Below are 19,684 nucleotides of genomic sequence, written 5' to 3'. Positions count from 1 at the left end.
AATTCAAATGTTGTATGCTTGGTATCAGTAATATTATAATGAAGATTTTTTTTAATTAAAAAACATTCTAACGAATCTTTTTAGAAAATAGAAAGATTGTTAATAGTGAAGGGTTGAATAGTATAAAATAATATAATAATATGTTTCTATAACATATCAAGGATGTATTTGATTCGTTTATTATTATGATACTGGATAAGACAAAATCTGTAATTTTTGTTACGCAGAAAACTATGAGACAATTTTTTTGTCCCATACAAAAGACATATATTTATATTTATGTTTATATATCTTTAATAATAAAAAATAATAATTAACCTATATAATTATTTTAAAAAGAAAATATCCTATTTTTTATTATAATCTCTCTCGTGTTAGTTTGGTAAACACATTAAATTTGAGATAAATTATATTAAGTTAATTAATATTAGTTATTTTAAAAAAATTTATATTATTTTATTTGTATTGTCTATTATTTATACAAGATAAAAAAATTATCCAGTAATTTGTATCTTTGTCCATGTTATTTTTTTTCCATTTAGTACCATATTTTTAAATCAAACTGACGCTAAATTGTTTATAGCTAATTTTTTAATATTATATAAAAATATACTCTTATAATATTAATTTAATCTTGATAATATTATGTGTCCTTTATTAAAAAAATATTAATATTTTGAGTTTGATATGATTTATTATTTATGTGTCTTATATATCTTTATAAGACTTGTTCTCGAACCTCCAACAACTTTTGTACTCAGTCATACAAAATAATAATAAGAGTTTTCTAATTAGTAATATTATGAAAATACTCAAGAAAATAATTTATAATAATAGATGATTATATAAATCATGATTTATTTAATTATCCTTCAATTTTCATTTACTTTATCATGATAGTTATTTTAAATTTAAAATATGAACTCATCACATTTTGTTAGTTACGTTATATATCCTTTTAATTTTTAATATATACTAGATTATCTCATTCAAATTTTTTATTTAACTACTAATCCATCAATCCAGTGTTGCAATCATGTGGATAGCCAGATGATCAATTTTTACAACCTAATCTCTTCTTCTATTTTTTCTTATTTCTCATGTACCATATGGACCCATCATAATTATAAAAATAAATTAATCTTCACTCAAACCTTAATGTGTCATTGGTAACTTTTTATAATTTTTTAATATAATTTTTATAAACTTCACTTACGTAACATTTGGTATTTTGGTTACAGTTTCGACTATACCCTCCCCTTCCCTTCTTAAAAAGAAGTTAGACTATTAATATTTCTTTTAAGAAAATAGATTTATTTCATATAAGTTAATTTAATTTAAGGAATTTTCACTTGAAGAAAGCTCAAAAACTTAATTCTAAAGTCTAAACCTTAACAAAACCCAATAGAAAGACCGAGATCGCCATCAATAACAAATTATTATAAAATTTATGACGCCCGTGCTGAACCTTATTTTCAGGATGAATTCAATAAAACTTTATCATATACAGTACTACTAGATATTGTTATTTTTTTCTCAAATTAAAAAAATTAACTAGATATTACTCCAACAATTTTTCATATATACATGCTTTCTTTCATTTTTCCCAATGTACTTCATATTATAAAAATAAATGTAGACAGATTCTGCCTGGCTGTGATGCACTTAACACTAAGAAAAAGATGGCACTCAGAAGGGCAACCCCTAACACCGTTCATATGTATAGGAATTTTTCTTACCACCACCTAAAGTAGTAGAAGCCTTTGAAAATTTGACACAGTGCAACAAAATCCCTTCACCTTATCTCTTTTTCTTCATGCACAGTCATCACCTTTGTCTTTTCCATGGCTAAAATCTGGATTGAGGTGTGCTTGATATCTGCTCGTGGTGTGAGGGGTTCTCCCTCACTTTGGAAGCGTCAATGGTATGCTGTAGGGTGGGTTGATCCTAAGAGCAAGTACTGCACCAAAGTTGACGCTTCTGGGAACGCCAACCCTGTCTGGAGGACCAAGTTTGCCCTTCAGGTTTTCTCTTTTTTATCCGCAAATATTAGTTATTAGTTGTTAGTTTTTTGTTACTCAGATTCGAACTCATCACGACTTTTTTCATATTTTTTTTCTCTCTTAAACGCTAAATCAATCTTATATTATAACTCTTGTTTGTCAGGTTGATAACTCTGAGCCAGATCTTGCACTCCACGTGGAGGTTTACAGCAGAGATCCTGTGTTCTTAACTGAGAAGCTTCATGGCTCAGCTACCGTTGTTCTCAGAGAGTTTCTGACTAAGGAGGTCCACAACAACTCTGAGGAAGTGGGGAGCTACCAGTTGAGAAAGAACAAGTCTAATAAACCAAGTGGCTTCGTTGATGTTTCAATCCGTGTTTCTGAGGACAAGGAGGAGCTTAATTTCCACCCACAAGGTATGTATATATATGTGTGTAGAGAAATTATTGAATGATCTGATATCATCACATGTTTATATTTTCAACCATTTTTTTTATGTGATTTGTAGCTGAGTTTTATTATTCTAACTCTTTATTGTAAAATGAAAAAATTAATTAGTTATGTGTCAAGTGAAGATCAGTTAAGATCATAGACATATAAAATAGTATCCTGTATGCGTTTTTATTATTAGTGTGTTTCGAAGCTGTTAAAGAAGGAGCAAATGGGATGTGAAAACTATAAAAGAGAGATAATTTTAAAAAGTAAAAATAAAATGATATGTTGTTGTGTTGATTGGATTAAGAGAAATAAATGAAAGATAATAATTTTTTTGTCTTAAAAATTGATTTTTGTACCTAAAACATTGATTCTTTTGCTTAAAAAACTAATTTTTTTATCTAAAAATCAAAGAAAATTGATTTTTTGTTATTGTTTAGTTTCAAAAAATTGACTTTTGAAGTCCAAAAAATCGATTTTTATACAAAAAAAAAATCAATTTTACTATAATTAGAAATAGAAAATTTTGTAATTTTACTTCAAAAACGCAAGAACCAAACATACCTACTTCATTTCTGTATTGTTAACTTATTTCTTTCTTTTAAACCAAACACAACCTGAGTTTCTTTAAATCACTTCTAAAATGTGAAAAATCAGATCCAAGATACAAATCAAATAAGTTTATTTTTTTGTAAGTCCTCTTATGTGAGTGAGTTTTTGATTCAGTAAGCTAAAAAGGGTTCCACATTTTAATGTCAAAGCTGGCAACTTTGAGTGATTGGAGGCTTTATGTCTGTTATGCAGGTGATGGGGGAGGAATAATACTAGATTATGGCAATAGTACTACTCACTTGACCACAGGGGCTGGATTTGGGCAACCCTATCCACAGAAAAGGGCTCATGGTTCATTCCATGGGCCTCAAAAGCAGGCCCAAACAAATTTCCCCTACTCACACCCAGTGCCATTTCCTGCAGACTATGCTACTGACCCTTATATGGGTGGACCAAGCTATGCACCTGCTGGACCAAGTTATCAACCACCCAGAACAATAACACCTCCACCACCACCACCACCACCACCCTCAAATGTTAATTACGCTCCCAATTTTTTCCCAAGTAGTGGTGGAATGGCACCTAGTTATTTCAACATGCCATCATCATCATCATCATCATCTGGGGCAGGTCCTAGGCCAAGGGGTCCTCCAGGATTTGCAATTGGGGCAGGTGCTGGAGCATTGGCTGCTGGGGCTGTTATGTTTGGTGATAACTTCATGTCAGGATTTGATGTTCCTTCTGGTTTTGGAGGTGATCCAACTCTTACCATTGCAACTGATCCTCTTTTCTGAACTAGAATTAAGCACTTTTGTAATTATTATTATGTTGGGCTGCACATATATATGGTCATTGTGCCATATAAAAGAGTTCTAGCTACATGCTTTGGGATTAACACTAACCTGTTAGAGAAAATGCATGAAGAGTTTTCTTCTTCTGCCCGAATCTGAAAAACAAATTTTTTGGCGGTATTACTGTTGTTTTTTCTTTAGTTTCATGGTGCACTTTGGCTAAAAGAAAAAGAAAAATAGGTGCCTTGTGTTGGGTTTAGGGGAAAATATAATTAAAATGTATACAATACTGTCTTGTTATATAGATCCTAGGTGAACGTACCTAATAATGTTGGTCCAATTGCATAACCGCGTGTTAGGATCCTTATCCATGTACAACTTGATCTCTCTCACGTCATTGAAATAAGTCAAATAACTATTAAATGTTGCCCTAAAAAACTATATTTTTTTTTTTTTTGTGCATTGTGGGTGATAATGTCTGAGACGTGGATCACGATGATAATTTAAATATATGCACTAAAAAAAGTTGCAAAATCTTTTGCTGGATGAAAGTGCTACACCCGTCACGTACCATGAAAATTTGCTTGCAACTGTTTTTCTGCTGACCGAGGTTTTCTTCATGTTGGAAAACTTCTTTTCTATAATGACGACAGAGATTTAGCATCTTTAAACATGTGATCGAAGAAATGATTATAATACCAAAATGAGTTTTAATGTTTATATATTATTTACTTGTCAAAAAAAATTAACGTGCAATTTTTGTGGAGCTGGTTTCTTAGAAATTTTGTGCAATTAATGTGCAACTTTAAATCATGTTTTCAAGACATATCGATCTAAACATCATGGTCAATGAAAAATTAAGTTTGACCTTAGGCCATCCAATTATAGCCAATCTCATACAAAAGACCAAACTATCCATTACTAGATGAATTCTAGTAGTTTAGGCAGGTTTTAAATTGTCCTATTCCTTTTCTTGTAAAATTTAAATCTTATATATTGGAATTACATTTTTAAGTTTAATATTTTTTCTTTTAGTTGTTACTTTTTTTAAGAGTAACTATTAGTGATAACTTTTTACATTAAATATTTTCTTAACATATGTATCATTTTCTTTTATCTATTTTTTCTATCATATTATATCATCTATCACATTTATAATTTTTTTTCTCTCTCACCAAGTGCCATTTAGGTATAAGGGCATCCACCAATCATTTTTTATTTTTAGACATTATATATTTTTAATGAAAAACCAATTGATATTGATGAGGAATAATATTGAATTGGATCAACTTGATGAACCAAAAAGATTCAAAAAAAATGATGAACCAATAAATAAAATTGAACTTATTATATTTTTTCCCAAATTGAGTTTAATTTATACTAAATAAATTAAATTTATTTTAAGGGTTGCTCTATAATTTAATCGTCCTTGTCTAGTATTAAGAATGCCATCAAGACAACTACACCTGCTAAGTAAGGGAGGTCACATGTTTTAATTAGAAGCTAAATCTAATCAAGCTTGACCTTTTATCTGGTTGATTGGGCTTCATTAACTATATCATAACTTTTGTCACTAAGAGCATCTTTAGTGATGGGTTTGTCATAATTCGTAACACGGATGAACTCACATATGTTGCATTCGACCATTGCAACATCGAACGAATGGTTCATCACCACGAACGCGATCACAGGAATAAAAAATTAATTCATTTCAATTGTAAAAAGCAACTGAGAAGAAGAGGGAAAATAACCATAAATGATCTAGAGAAAAACCCCAAATTTAAATGAATCAACAAAAACAGAGGAAACCATGGATGAACAACAAATAAAAAATAACCAAATCTGAAAATTAAAGGATCAATCTAAATTAAGACCAAAAATCAACAAGGAAATAGAAAATTAAAAATCAACCCCAAAATGATAAAAAAACCTCAACTGCAAATCCAAAATCATAACCATTATAACAACATAAAGAGGATTAAAAAGAGGGAAATTTCAAATCTAGGTAGAGGTAGATCTGGGTCGTAGAGGTGTGTGGTGGTGCGATGGTGTTCATGGCAATGCTGATTTGGGTTGGAGTCTTCCCCTCCACATCATCTTCGACATCATGGGCACAACTTGGCGATGACGATGCACATCATTTGTTAAATGTTTGGAGGGCACATGGGTTGGTGTTGAGGAGTGTAGGTGGCCAGGAACTTTTTTCCTTTTTTGCCTTTGGAGCGTTGTTGTTAGAGTGAAAAAAAAAAGATTGAATGAAATGATCTTTGTGGAGAAGCTATATATTTTTACCGTTTCCTAATGTTTGTAGTTGAATTGTTAATATTTCCTATTATGTACAATTGATGTAAATTAAAGTTACTTTAAATATTTATTGAAATTAAAAAAAGTTATTTTTATAAAATTGTAGCTGTTACTTTTATAAAAAAAAAAGTTTATGAAATATTGTACTAGCTTTTATTTTTATTAAAATAACTTGTTATTCAAACTAGTTGTTATTCAAACTAGCCATTATTTAAAGTGTTACATATACTTTAAACAAAGAAGCAAATTTTCATCCCATTCAATTTGTGCTATTCTCTTCTTACCCAATTGTACTAAACATCTTATGGATCCAAGCAATCCAAAGTACTACAATATGCTGGAATGACAAGGAAAAAGAAATTATGAACAAAAGTGAAGAAGAATACATGAGGAAAATAATTGAGAGGCAAAAACAACGTGAAGCTGACAACTCTAGTAGACAAATACATAGAAGAAAGGTGATCGATCAAGGTCGTGAAAAAGGACATCAACGATTGTTCACTAACTACTTCGCTGAAAATCCCATATACACAGATGTTAAATTTTGGCAAAGGTTTCAAATGTGAAGACATTTGTTCCTTTGAATTATAGATGCATTGGACAATCATGATGTGTACTTCCAAACAAGGTTCAATGCAGCTGATAGAATGGGTCTTTCACCATTGAAGAAATGCATTGCCGTATCCATGCATTGGCATACGAATTGCTTGTTGATAGTGTAGATGATTATGCTCGAATTGGTGAAACTACTATAGTAGAATGCTTAGAGAGATTTGTAAGAGGTGTGAATGAAATATTTGGGGTTAAATACTTGAGAAGACCTAATAACAACGACATTCAATATCTACTACAAATGGGGGAGGCACGTGGCTTTCCAGGTATGTTAGGTTCAATTGATTGTATGTACTTGGAATGAAAAAATTGTCTGATAGCTTGGAAAGGTCAATATACTCGAGGTGATTATGGTAAACCCACAATTATGCTCGAAGTAGTTGTTGCACAAGACTTATGGATTTGACATGCATATTTTGATGTTGTATGTGCAAATAATGACATTAACGTCTTAAATGGCGTTTAATGACATCATTTAAGACGTTAATGTCATTATTTGTGAGGAGAAGTTGTTTAATGACGTTTTGTGAGGATATATTTCATATGCTAGATAATACAAGACTTATGCTCAAAGCAGTTGTTTAATGACGTTTTGTGAGAAGTTCCTATCGTGAATGGAACCAAATATAATATGGGATATTATCTAGCATATGAAATATATCCTTAGTGGGCTATGTTTGTGAAGACGATCCCAATGCCACTAGGAGAAAAGAGACAATTATTGGCCCAATGACTAGAATCAACTAAAAAGGATGTTGAGAGGACTTTTGGAGTACTTCAAATTATATGTGGTCTAACCTGTGGTTGGAAAATGAATACAATGGAAGATATAATGTATGCATGCATGCATCATATTGTATAATATGATTGTTGAGGATAAATGACACATATGATGATAATTTTGAGCATTCTTATGATCATTTAGACAATGACATTACAACTATTCCAACAACTAATGGTCATCATTCTGATTTTTGAAAAATATCTACAAAGGAGAGCACACATGCGTGAAAAGAAAATTCATCGACAACTTCAAACAAATTTGGTAAAACACATCTAGACATGTTATACAGAAGAAGAAAATGCTAATTAAATTTTATTTTACTTATTGTGATGTATTTTTGTTAATATTTTTAATTTATTGTGAACCCAAAGTTAATGTCATGTATTTGTTTTTTAATTCGAAGAAATTAATTATGCTTTAAGAATATATGTTTTTAGTATATTTATTAATTAAATGTAAAAATACAAATGAATTATTTTAAAGTAAAAATATATAAATATAAAATTACAAATATGTGGAATTCAATTGAAGTTATTAATAATATCTTCATTAGAGTAAAAAATTTACTAAAATCTTAAAAGTTAATGTAACACATGGAACCACATAAAATAACTTAAGATCCAAATAGCAACATGCCTATCAAAATGCTCTAATGAACCAATTGTTGTGTCTGTTGGAAAAGTTGCTCACCTCCCTCAATATGATGGCTTAGCTATCATATATAGGGCTGAGACGAGGAGAACACATGCGCAACTCCTGGATAATGAACATATCTCAACCACACCATAGACACCTCCTTGAGTCTTTCCTCATTAGCATCAACCTACAAATTGACATAGCTAGGTTGAAAATTAAGTCAACCTGTTTGGTCCCACTTTTATGCGACAATTGGGTCGTCTATGCTGGCTCTAATTGATAACGAAGTTAGTGACTTTTTTTATCCATTAAAAATAAACTCAAATATTAAAAAATTTATAATAATTCATAGACATCTCAATCAATTAACTTAAATCTTCATGGTAAATCAATAATTATGTTCAAATGAAAAACAAAAAAATAGTATAATATTAGTCATTACATCAATATCATTTAACTACTTAGTGAGGAAGTTTGAGTAAATTTGCATGAGGTTTTAGCTTTTAACCTTAGTGATGCTATTATACAGAAAGAAAAACAATATTATTTGTAATTAGTAAATATGAAACAATTTTCATTTGACTTACATATATATGTTTTCTCCGCTCGACTATATCAACCCCAAGTCTATCCTTCTTTCATGTGTGTAACCCAATTGGGTAACCTTAAAAACATAAGTTAAACATGCGTGACATTGACTAATAACATTATAATGTTCGTAATCATTTGATTAAAATTTATTTCGATCAGCATCAGAACCACTAGACACCATGGGATAATATATAGTCTAACAAAAACGTATGATGGATAATGATGCTCACATATATAATGGAGGAGGTAAGAGGGGAATAGTAGATAAGACATTTTTATGGTATAACATTATATATAATTTAATTTAGTTCTCATTGTTTAAATTAAGTTTAATATGTTTGTTTTTATTTTATTTTTAATTCTAGTTTAATTCTTTAGGATACTTTTAGTCAATTTTTCCATTTAACTTTCAATTTATTATTGGCATTAAAAAATAATTTAAAAACTAAATTGAATAAAAATATGGAAATATGAAAAAACTAAATTGAACTTTAGATTATATTAGGACAAAAATTAAAAATTTTATCTCCACACTTGATACTATTTTTTGTTTTAGTTTTTATAGGAAAAAAATCTACATTTTAGTATCTGCCTGCAAAAATACTCGTAACTTGATTCCTGTCATTTGCCAAAATTATAATGGTATTATATTGATTTATTTGACACCCGTTTTATTTTACTCTCCGTGAAATAATTTACTTTATTAGTTTTGGTCCTTACATAAAAAATTTAATTCTTACATTTGATATATATATATATATATATATATATATATATATATATATATATATATATATATAGTTTTTTGTTCATGTATAAAAAGTTCTAATAACATACAATTTCAATATATAATATAAACCAATTTATAAACGTCACTTTTTCATGTAAGGACCAAAATACTATTTTTTTCATGTAAGAATTAAAACAAAAAAAATGTTGAATATATATACTAAACTTATAATTTAGCCTTTATCTATGTTTATCAATTTTAATTAAAATGTTTTTTTTTTTTTGTGTTCAACTTAATTAGATGTCATAAATATTAAAAAAAACTTAGATCAATGCCATGCATGTGGAAATACTTATTAGTAATAGATAAATACTAATTAGTATCATTATATCATTGATTAAGAAATTAAAAATAAATTATTTTTATTAAGATATATAAAATTACAATGTTTATAATTTTTTTATATTTTCTTATAATTTTAATATAAATACTTATTTTTTTAATCCCTTAAAATAATTAACGAGATCCTTAGTTATACTATATTCATATACATTTTTTTACCACACAAAAATAAGTAGAAAATTTAATATAGGGTCAGGTCTCACCTGACTGTACACTCATTCAAATGTTCACAGTCTACTTGAGAAAACAAGAAGTTACAGCTTTATGCTGTAAACATGTATCTGGATTCTGGACACAATGTCAGAACTATTTACCACTAATTTCCAAGCCACATTTTGAATAAAACTCATTATTTTATATAGACAACTATATATCCTAAGCAAAAAGACATACTGCCAGATTACTGTTTAGGTTTAATGTCAATTCAATATGTTAATGAAAATTGTGCAGGTGCAACTTCTCGAGGTGTATAAGAGAAAGTGGTGACCAGTGAAATCGTGATGGCTTACACAAAAATATTAACTAATGCAATTTGCTCTGTGTTAAAGCAGGAACATCAAAACGTGGATATATATCCATTTGTTAGTGACATACTACCTTGGAAAATGAAAGAGACGGAGCAATTGGCGCATAGGAATGAGAAATATACATACCCCCAATGCCTTTGATCTCACTCCAAAATAATTTGCTGCTGTCTTCACACTCAATAAAACATGTAAATGCAACTATAATGAAGTACTCTCTTTTATTATAATTATCGTTTAGATTATTTTATATAGATGAACAAAAAAAGTTAATAAATAATAATAATTTTAAATAAATAATGAGTACTTATGAATTATGAATTATATATTGATTATAAATGAATAGTATAATTTTTTTGATTTAATTATGATTTTAATTTTGTATACTATAATAGAAAATTATATTATCAATTAGCATATTTGAATAATTATTATAAAAATTGACACTTTTATCGTAAATGATATATAGTTTGTGACTAAATAGCAAATAGTAGTGTAATATATATATATTTTTTGCTTTCAGAATATACACTAGTATTTACTCTTTAATTATATTCCATTTATATTAAGGTAAATGAATAAAATTATAAGATGGATAAAAAAGAAAGATAAACACAAATATAAAGTGAGTGAAAAAATACTACCTAAACCAAAGTTCAAAACCAAATAATGATTTGGCATATGTTAATTATCTGTAAGGTCACGGAACCTAAAATGGAAAAGAATAGACAGCTGCAACGATTCCAGTGAGTGGTACAGATACAAGTGAACTGTTAACCAACTTTGACCTAAAATTTTGCTTTCCCAACCCCCAAAGAAAGAACTCAGAAAAGTGTTGAGAGAAAAAAAAAAAAAAACTTGTACCTAATAAAAATTAACAAGCAAAGTGACACACTGTATCATTATCTACTTCACGAAAGAAATTAATATATATATATATATATATATATATATATATATATATATCGGAGATCATGATTTTTTTCGTGTAAAAACAGTACCAAGTGGGGTGACAAGGCTATTAAACTCATATGCAACTGTTCAGATGCTTGCTGAATCTATGGCAGTTGTGCTAGAGTAAATACTTACAAAGAGCTACAAGACAAAGTGTAGCATCAGCTACAGTGTACTGACCTCACCTTTTTTGTGCCGAGCATCATATTATGTAGATTAAGCTTTAGACAACAACATGCATAAAGCCCTTTGAGACATGGATGATACAAATGGAGGGAACAGAAAAAGAAGGAGCTCCCTTCAGTCCAAGCACAGAGAAAGAGGGGGTTCCAATATAGATACTATACTCTCTTCATTCACACAATATTACCCTAATTGAATACTATTGTATGAATGAATCAGTTAATTCAGCAACCCAATCTTTCATTATATCCATGAATGGGCTGAGGGAAACTCCTTCACTCTCTTTCCCTCCCAATGTGACTAGACTAAGCTGCAATATTAATAGAACAGCTGCACATGTACATTTTTCCTTCTTCCTGACACAAGATGAAGAAAGTATAATCAGATCAACCAATTTAAATTCCAATAATGAAGGCTAGTTTTCTTTTGTATTAAAAGAAATGAGAATCAATTCTAACAAATTAATCCAGACTCAGATATATATAAACTTTATGCACACATATATGATGAAGTGGGAAAGAGGGGTATGAGTGTACAACATCAAATTAAAGGTTATGACAGAATGGACAATTAGTAATAGTTGACTTACAAGTAAATAATATATAGTAGATTCAATGGAAGGAATTTCTTTAAGCATGTTTAATTACTGACTTTGTCAAATAACTCAGTGAATTAATGTGAAGTAGATAAGAAAAATGGAGTTTTCAGAAGTTAGAACTACATATATTTGATCCTGATCTGAAACCAAATCCGAAGTTATATTGCAAAGCAAACTAATTAATATGAAAATAAAGATAGAAATACACTGAAAAGACACATGTTAATTGTTGGCCCAAACTTCCACAAAGTATTCAAATAAAAGAAAACTTTATCAAAACAAGAAATAGGAGAGAGGACGTACTTGCAAGGGCGTGAAGAAGGGAAAGAAAGGTACCATAGCAGAAAAAAAAAATCAGATTCTTAATAAAGAAACAAGCAAGGAAATATATATATATATATATATATATATATATATATATATATATATATATATATATATATGTGTGTGTATATGTATATGTATATGTAGATATGTCCATGCAAGTTTGTTATAAGCTCAGAAAATAATAAAAATATGCAAACCAGTTTTAAATTGATAAACTTTTTCACAATAATTGGTACCAATCAACCCATTAGACCATGCTACAATTAATAACCAGTGGCACAGATCACTAGAGATTAGAGAAGAAACCCTACTTTTGAGAACTGGGTAGAGATCGGGTCAGCGAAGATCATATAGAGGGAGTGAAAAACAAACAAAACCAACATCATACAATTTACATCACAAACGAAATTAAATCTAGAAAAAGAAGAAAAAATCTCTGATTTCCTTATATATACGAGAAAATCAACTTGAAGTTGAGTAATTAACTATATAGCTAGAAAGACCAACCTTATTAGAGCTAAGAACTCAAAAGCAGGTGCTACCAGAAACCCTAATTCTGGTATTGTTGTATCGATTCCTGCGCTGAGGAGAAGCAAGACAACCAGAGTTATTATAAAGACATGAAAACTGTAAAGACGAAAAAGGACTCGCAGGTTGTAATAAGTGACCATATGAAAAAAAAAAAATAGAAAAAAAAAAAGATTGAGAGAGATTAATTAATTGTTTATTTTATTTATTCAAACGTTTTATGTTATTGAAGAAAGAGAAATTCATAGACATGATGATGGGTCATTGTCCCCATGAGAGTCACAGACAGGAAAGTGAATCCAAGAAATATTCTAGTGGAAGAAAGGTGCAAAGGAGAATGGGTTGTGACAGATGAAGATGTGTATAACAGTCACACATTTTCTTTTTCTGGTAAAAATTTGCACTCTTCTCCTTTTACAAAGTTGGATATCACATATTGATTAGCAAATTCACATTATATAATGGGATGGTTAATTTCTCGCATAATTTCAAGTGTAAAGCCTCATAGTTTCTGCACTTTATTTTCCCTTAAGTTAAGGTTTTTTTATTGATCGCATGTATATATGATGTATCTCTATGTTCATTTAGGTAGACTATTATAAACGGGAAAAATATTTAACGTGAGTTTGTTATTTGAAATTCAAATTAGAGATTCCTTCTTAACTCAAATAAGAGACAAAAATTATATACCGATAGATTAAAATTTTTTACACCGTCATTCAATTGTAATTTATCATATATGATAAAATTGTTAATTTTTATGATAATTATTTTAAAATTTATATCAACGACGATTTATAATTCGATGAGTGTAAAACTATTTTATACCATTTGTACATGACCATTCAATTTTTGGAATAGTCCTGCATTAGTTAATTCATACATTCGATAGAAATATTTTTTATAAAGAAAAAAAATACATTTTTTAATTGTAAAATAATTTTTATAATAATTGAATAAAAAATTATCATATTGATAATACATCAAATTTAAAACTAATATTTATCATGATTTCACATTAATTTGAGAGTATAAGATGTTTTATTGTTTATAATTTTTTTACTAGTTAAAAAATTATTTAGTTATTCGATAAATAAACTTTTTTTCATAGTTTTTGAGTAATTTTTAATATTGTTTTAGACTCTACTTGAAGTATCATTTTTAAAAATATTAATTTCTAATTTTTACTTTTTATATTTTCTTTCAATTTTATTTCTAATATATTTATTCATTTTTTATTATATTTTTAAATAAATCATAATTTTATTATTTTTCTAATATTTTAGACTTTTTAACTACTTCTACGGCTAATTATATCGAACATTTCTAGTTTAATAAACATATTTTTCAATTTTCAGCTTTAAGCTTTCAACTTTTAACTATTAATTAATTTTTCAACTTCTAATTAATTTGTTAACTTTCTATTAACTTTTCAGCTAGCTTATATTGATAATACATAATTTAAACTCTAAAAACTAACTATAAAATTTAAGAATATTGACCATAATCCTTACACTGTCTGCCAAAAATCATAATATTGATAATATTCTTCACACTGTCTACCAATAAAAGGACATTGTTGACATATTTTTCATTTGATTGTCAATATAAAAAATACTTTACTCATTGAACTCTAAGTTTAATAATTTATTTTCTATACACATTTTGCTGGTACATACTTTATGTACACGTAGACGTACACGTCTATTGTATATAGTTTTCTAATTAACGATTATTATTGTATTTCATCTTGTAAAAATACGCCCAAGAAAAGCCAAGTCCTCCTGTGATACTATTGGCCGTGAATTAGTAATTAAAAATCCGACAAACTTAACGTCATTATCGGAACTACTGTTCATACGTGATCAACAACTTCTCGAAACCCCTCGCCTCTATTTTAATAACCGTGATTGTTAGGTTTATGTGGAAATTAGCATGTGGAAATACATTTTTTTTAAAGATTTTGAACACTTATTTGTTTTCAAATCCCTTCTTCCAACTCACAGGATTCACAAAATTGTATGAGATTCTATAGCATTCACATGAGAAAAAAATTATCTATTTAATAGGATAATCTGTATTTGATTGTGTTATAGGGACAATCACACAAGAATAAAATTGATTTTTGATTCAATAAACAAGAAGATAACCGAAATCTAGGGAAAAAAATCCCTTCTTCCAAACAACGACAATAATTGAGGATTCATATGGTGACTGGTGAGACTGAATCATTTTATCCGTGTAATTTTAATACACACACTTTCTTATTATTATTTCTGCATTTTACTACATTTAACTTTGTTTTCGGTTTTTTTTACCAACAGGGGGTATTTTTTTAGATGGGTAATTTTTGAATTATTTTTCAAAAAAGAGTAAATAGTAACATGTGTTACAATTTTAAATTATTTTAATTGAAGTCATAAATAATTTTACGATTTTAGTGTAATTTATTTTATATAACTTTTTTTTTTGCTTTTACAACTTTAGTGTAAATCTTTTTTACGACTTCGAAGTTGTAACTATTTTTTTTTTGTTTTTACGATTTTGAAGTCGTAATTTTTTTAAAGTAGTACGACTTCAAAGTTGTAATTAATTTTTTTTAAAGTATCATGACTTCAAAGTCATAATTATTTTGTTCATTTTTCATGCAATTTTTTTTTCAATTTTTTAAAATTGTAAAAAAAACTATTTATTTAATTATTAAATAATTTATTTTAATTTTACTTGATATTAGTTTTATTTAATATTTTGTAAATTTTTTGTGGTTTTATTTAATATGTTATATATTTTTTTAATGTTTTTTTATTTAAAATATATTTTTTTATTTAATATTTTTTGTATATTTAAAATTTAGATAACCTTTTAATAATGTTATGCAATTATTTTTTTAAAATGAAATATAAAGTAACTTAATGACATTTAATATATTTTTTTGAATATTTGTTTTATTTGAAATACTTAAATTTTAAAATCTAAAATTTCAAACCAAATATTAATTTTTTTTACTAATATTAAGTTATAATTTATGAAATAATATTATTTATTTTGTGTAAAGGAATTTATTTTTAACAGCATGTAATAATTTAGTAATAAAATTAGTTATTAAATTAAAAACAACATAAAACATTAATATAAAATAAACAATACAAATTAAAGAGAAACATAAAAAGTAGAAACTATATTAGTCATCTACTTGTTTGTATAGGCAGTTAGTACGATTATGTCTTTCACTTCTACACAATGAGCATTTCTTAGGCCTATTTGGAATTAGTTCATCCATCTCATTATGTATACGAGTAGTGACTGGTCTTCCCGATGTCTATCGTCGTTTCGAAGGATCAAACATAAAATGTGAACCTAAATATTGAGGTCATTTGTCTTCACTTCCAAGAGAATGAAAGTGATGCTGATAAACTTTGAAAATATTTTTCAACTTGTATACAGGGTCAACAAAGTCATCATACTTTAAATTTCCAAAAGCGCACACTGCAATCGCATGTGAGCAAGAAATTTGAAGTGCTTGAAATTATCCACAATCACACGACCATTCATTCAATTTGACAGTACATGCAATTGCTCGTTGACCAAGCTGCGTATTTACAATTTCTTGAACCTCAAACTCTCATGTTTCTCGAACATAATGTGAGGTAGCAATGTGTTGATTTCCTTGCATCATAACATATACGTATTCAAAGTACCTAGGTCTTGCCTTTATCACAATGTGGAAAGGCCAAGAGAGAATGATTCGTCTGAAATATAATTATGTCTAGGCTTTTACACACTTGCCTTCATCATCTATTGCACTATCAAGAAACATATCATAGTCTTATACTCTTGTTGGCAAACTTCTAGTCTTTGTGGATCTTCTTCCCTCTACTACTTGAACTGCACCTGTAGGTTTAGCTTGAACTTCACCTGTAACATCATCAGGTTCTGGTTCACTCAATGTTTCTATGTTGATCTGTATTATTGGCTTCTTACTTGGATCATGCTTGTCCTTCATCCATGTGTTTAACTCATCAAATTGCACATCCCTACTGAAAACTATTTGATTCGTTCTTGGATTTAAGAGTTTGTATGACCCTGTGGGATTGTAGCCAACAAAGATCATGTGTTCACTCTTGTCATCCAATTTCTTCCTTGTTTGATCAGGAATATGTCTGTAACATGTTGAGCCAAAAACTCTCATATGCTTCACAGATGGTGTTTTCCTTGACCATACAACTTTTGGTACTTGATTTTTAAGTTGTTGTGTGGGGCACCTATTCAGTACATATGTTATTGTGACAACTGCTTCTCCCTATAGGGCTTTAGGTAGGTTCTTTCCTCTCAACATGCTTCTTACCATGTTCATCATGGTCCTGTTTCTTCTCTCAACCACACCATTGTGTTGTGGTGTGTAGGGGACTGTTACTTCATGTAGGATGCCTTTGTCTGTGCAAAAGGCTTCAATTTCTCTAGAGTTGAACTCTCCTCCTCCATCTGTTCTAAGGATCTTCAACTTCTTCCCTGATTGTTTTTCAGTCATGGCTGTGAATTTCTTCAGGTTCTCAAATACTTCACTCTTAACCTGGAGTAAGTATGTCCACATTTTCCTACTAGATTCATTAACAGAAGACACAAAGAACTTGTTCCCACCTACAGAGGGAACCTCAAATGGTCCACAAACATCAGAGTACACTACATGTAGTAAATCATTGGCTCTAGTGAGTGTGTAGTTGCTAAAGGATGCACTTGTTTGTTTGCTAATCATGCCATGGTCACAAACGAATTTGGGGATTCTAACTTGTGGCAAACCATTCACCATATCTTTTGCATGTAGAAGGTTTAAATCTTTGAAATTGAGATGTCCGTACCTCACGTGCCAAAGCCAAGACTCATCTGATTTGGTTTTTGCATTTAGGCACTGAGAATCAAATGCTCCTAGCTTTACTTGGAAGGTCCTGTTCTCTAAGATTTTGGCCTTCAGTATTTTCTTTTGCATTCTGTCAAAGATCTCCATTGTGCCATCATGGAGGTTCATGCTGAATCCTTTTTGCAGTTATTGACCAATGCTTAACAGATTGTTCTTCATTGTGGGAGCATACAAAACCTCTGTTATCAAGGCTTGGCCTCCATCTTTCCTTTAGATAAGCACATCACCAATTCCTTTTGCTTCAATGACTCTATTGTCTGCGAATTTGACCTTGCTTCTCTTCTTCATATCAAAATTCACCAGCCACTCTTTATGTCCAGTCATATGATTGGAGCATCCTAAGTCAAGATACCAAGTATCATCGTTCCAGCCTCTATATTTGTTGTCATCATCAATAACAAGGTGTTGTCTTCTACATCAACATCTTCACCTTTTGCCAAGTTTGCTTCTGGATCTTGTCTCCCCTTGGATTGATTCTGATTTGGTGCCTAGCATTCTGCAAAGAAATGCCCAATTTTACCACAATTGAAGCATTTAAGCCTCTTTCTATCAAATCTTTTCTTTCCTCCTCTATACTGCCTATACCCTCCTCTACCATTGGATGATTCAGGTTGTTCTGAGTCATGTTTTTCAGGTTCTTGCTGATGAGGAGCCTTTCTAGCATTTGATCTTGGATCTCTACCCCTACCTCGTGTTTTGTTGTAGCTTCTACCATTGCTTCCTCTTCTTCTGTGAGTTTGTGCTTGCAATGCTTGATCTGTGTGCCTCTCAGTGGTTCTTTCATTGAGCCGTTGCTCATGGGCTTCAAGGGATCCTTGAAGTTCTTCGATCCTCAAAGACTCTATCTTTCCGGATTCCTCTATCGCTACAACGATATGATCGAATCTTAGGGTTAGAGTTCGCGATATTTTTTCAACAATCGTGGATTCTGTGATTGTTTCGCCACACAATTTCATCGAATTCGTCAGCTTGATAATCCGATTGAAGAAATCTGCAATCTTTTCTGTATCCTCCATTTGCATTAGCTCGTACTGACGCCTCATGGTTTGCAACCTTACTTTCTTCAATTGATTTGCACCGGCATTTCCCTTTTCCAGAATGTCCCATGCTTCTTTGGAAGTTGCAGCTCTTGCAATCTTCTCAAAATAGGGAATATCCACACACTGGGGAAGAAGACACATTGCCCTGCAGTCTCTCTTCTTATTCTCCTTGTGGATAGCTTTTTGCGCCTCCGTGGCCCTTTCAGGAAGGCTTGGGTAGCCTTCTTCCACGATGTCCATGACATCTTGATAGCCGAGGATCTCCTTCATTTGGATGCACCATCTTTCCCAATTCTTGCCATCAAGGATGGGGAGGACGGTGACAAAGCTTCCGGTGTTAAGAGCCATTCTTGCAGCAGAATCTCCCTGGGATTCTTTGCTCTTGATACCAATTGTTAGAACCCAAGAAAAGATAGAGCTAAAAAAATAGAAATATATGAAATGTATTATTGAGAAGTTATATCAATTACAACATGTATTGAGTCTATTTATAGACAACAATAACTATGCCTATTTACAAGATTAACCAAAAACCTTTTGGTTAAAGACTAAAGGTATTGAATTACCCTTTTTAATACTTGGAGTATTGTAAGTTTATGATATCATATAATATAATGAATGTTGATGAAATATTTTTCTTTCTCCCTAAATTATTATAAGATTTATGATGTGATAGAAAAAAAATATTAATAAATTTTTTAAAATAAGTGAGTATTTATGTATCATTATTTTTAATATTAATGTAATGTGATATGGTAAAAACTAAAAGACATCA

General features: G+C 29.8%; 2 protein-coding genes, 1 long non-coding RNA gene and 1 other non-coding gene across 4 annotated transcripts; 1 reads left to right on the top strand and 3 right to left on the bottom strand.

Moving 5' to 3' along the window:
- The first annotated feature begins 1,613 nt into the window (after positions 1 to 1,613).
- LOC100788042 (ataxin-2) lies at positions 1,614 to 3,961 on the top strand. The gene is made up of 3 exons (XM_003518236.5): positions 1,614 to 2,024; positions 2,167 to 2,419; positions 3,243 to 3,961. Exons 1-3 carry the CDS (start codon positions 1,845 to 1,847, stop codon positions 3,782 to 3,784), a joined length of 975 nt encoding a protein of 324 aa, XP_003518284.1. The 5' UTR covers positions 1,614 to 1,844; the 3' UTR covers positions 3,785 to 3,961.
- Positions 3,962 to 11,385: 7,424 nt separating this feature from the next.
- LOC121173319 (uncharacterized) lies at positions 11,386 to 13,362 on the bottom strand. The gene is made up of 2 exons (XR_005887933.1): positions 12,934 to 13,362; positions 11,386 to 11,857 (listed from the first exon to the last, which is right to left on the bottom strand). It is a non-coding gene; the product is annotated as an uncharacterized lncRNA (long non-coding RNA).
- MIR319G (microRNA MIR319g) lies at positions 11,593 to 11,790 on the bottom strand. The gene has a single exon (NR_048888.1). It is a non-coding gene; the product is annotated as a microRNA MIR319g (primary transcript).
- Positions 13,363 to 18,357: 4,995 nt separating the features above from the next.
- LOC102667146 (uncharacterized) lies at positions 18,358 to 19,257 on the bottom strand. Its single transcript, XM_006576005.1, has one exon. The coding sequence runs from the start codon at positions 19,255 to 19,257 to the stop codon at positions 18,358 to 18,360; it is 900 nt and encodes a 299-aa protein (XP_006576068.1).
- Between the last annotated feature and the right edge of the window lie 427 nt (positions 19,258 to 19,684).

The sequence above is a fragment of the Glycine max genome, chromosome 2, assembly GCF_000004515.6.
Source record: "Glycine max cultivar Williams 82 chromosome 2, Glycine_max_v4.0, whole genome shotgun sequence".
In the NCBI taxonomy this organism is placed as follows: Eukaryota; Viridiplantae; Streptophyta; class Magnoliopsida; order Fabales; family Fabaceae; genus Glycine; species Glycine max.
Note: the sequence above shows the minus strand (reverse complement) of the source record. Positions and strands in the feature narration are given on the sequence as shown.

Excerpts from the sequence above, each read along its gene's own strand:
- LOC100788042 (XM_003518236.5), top strand. The coding sequence starts at position 1,845 with ATGGCTAAAATCTGGATTGAGGTGTGCTTGATATCTGCTCGTGGTGTG. Across the intron at positions 2,025-2,166 it reads GGACCAAGTTTGCCCTTCAG|GTTGATAACTCTGAGCCAGA; the intron begins GTTTTCTCTTTT and ends CTTGTTTGTCAG. Across the intron at positions 2,420-3,242 it reads GCTTAATTTCCACCCACAAG|GTGATGGGGGAGGAATAATA; the intron begins GTATGTATATAT and ends TCTGTTATGCAG.
- LOC102667146 (XM_006576005.1), bottom strand. The coding sequence starts at position 19,257 with ATGGCTCTTAACACCGGAAGCTTTGTCACCGTCCTCCCCATCCTTGAT.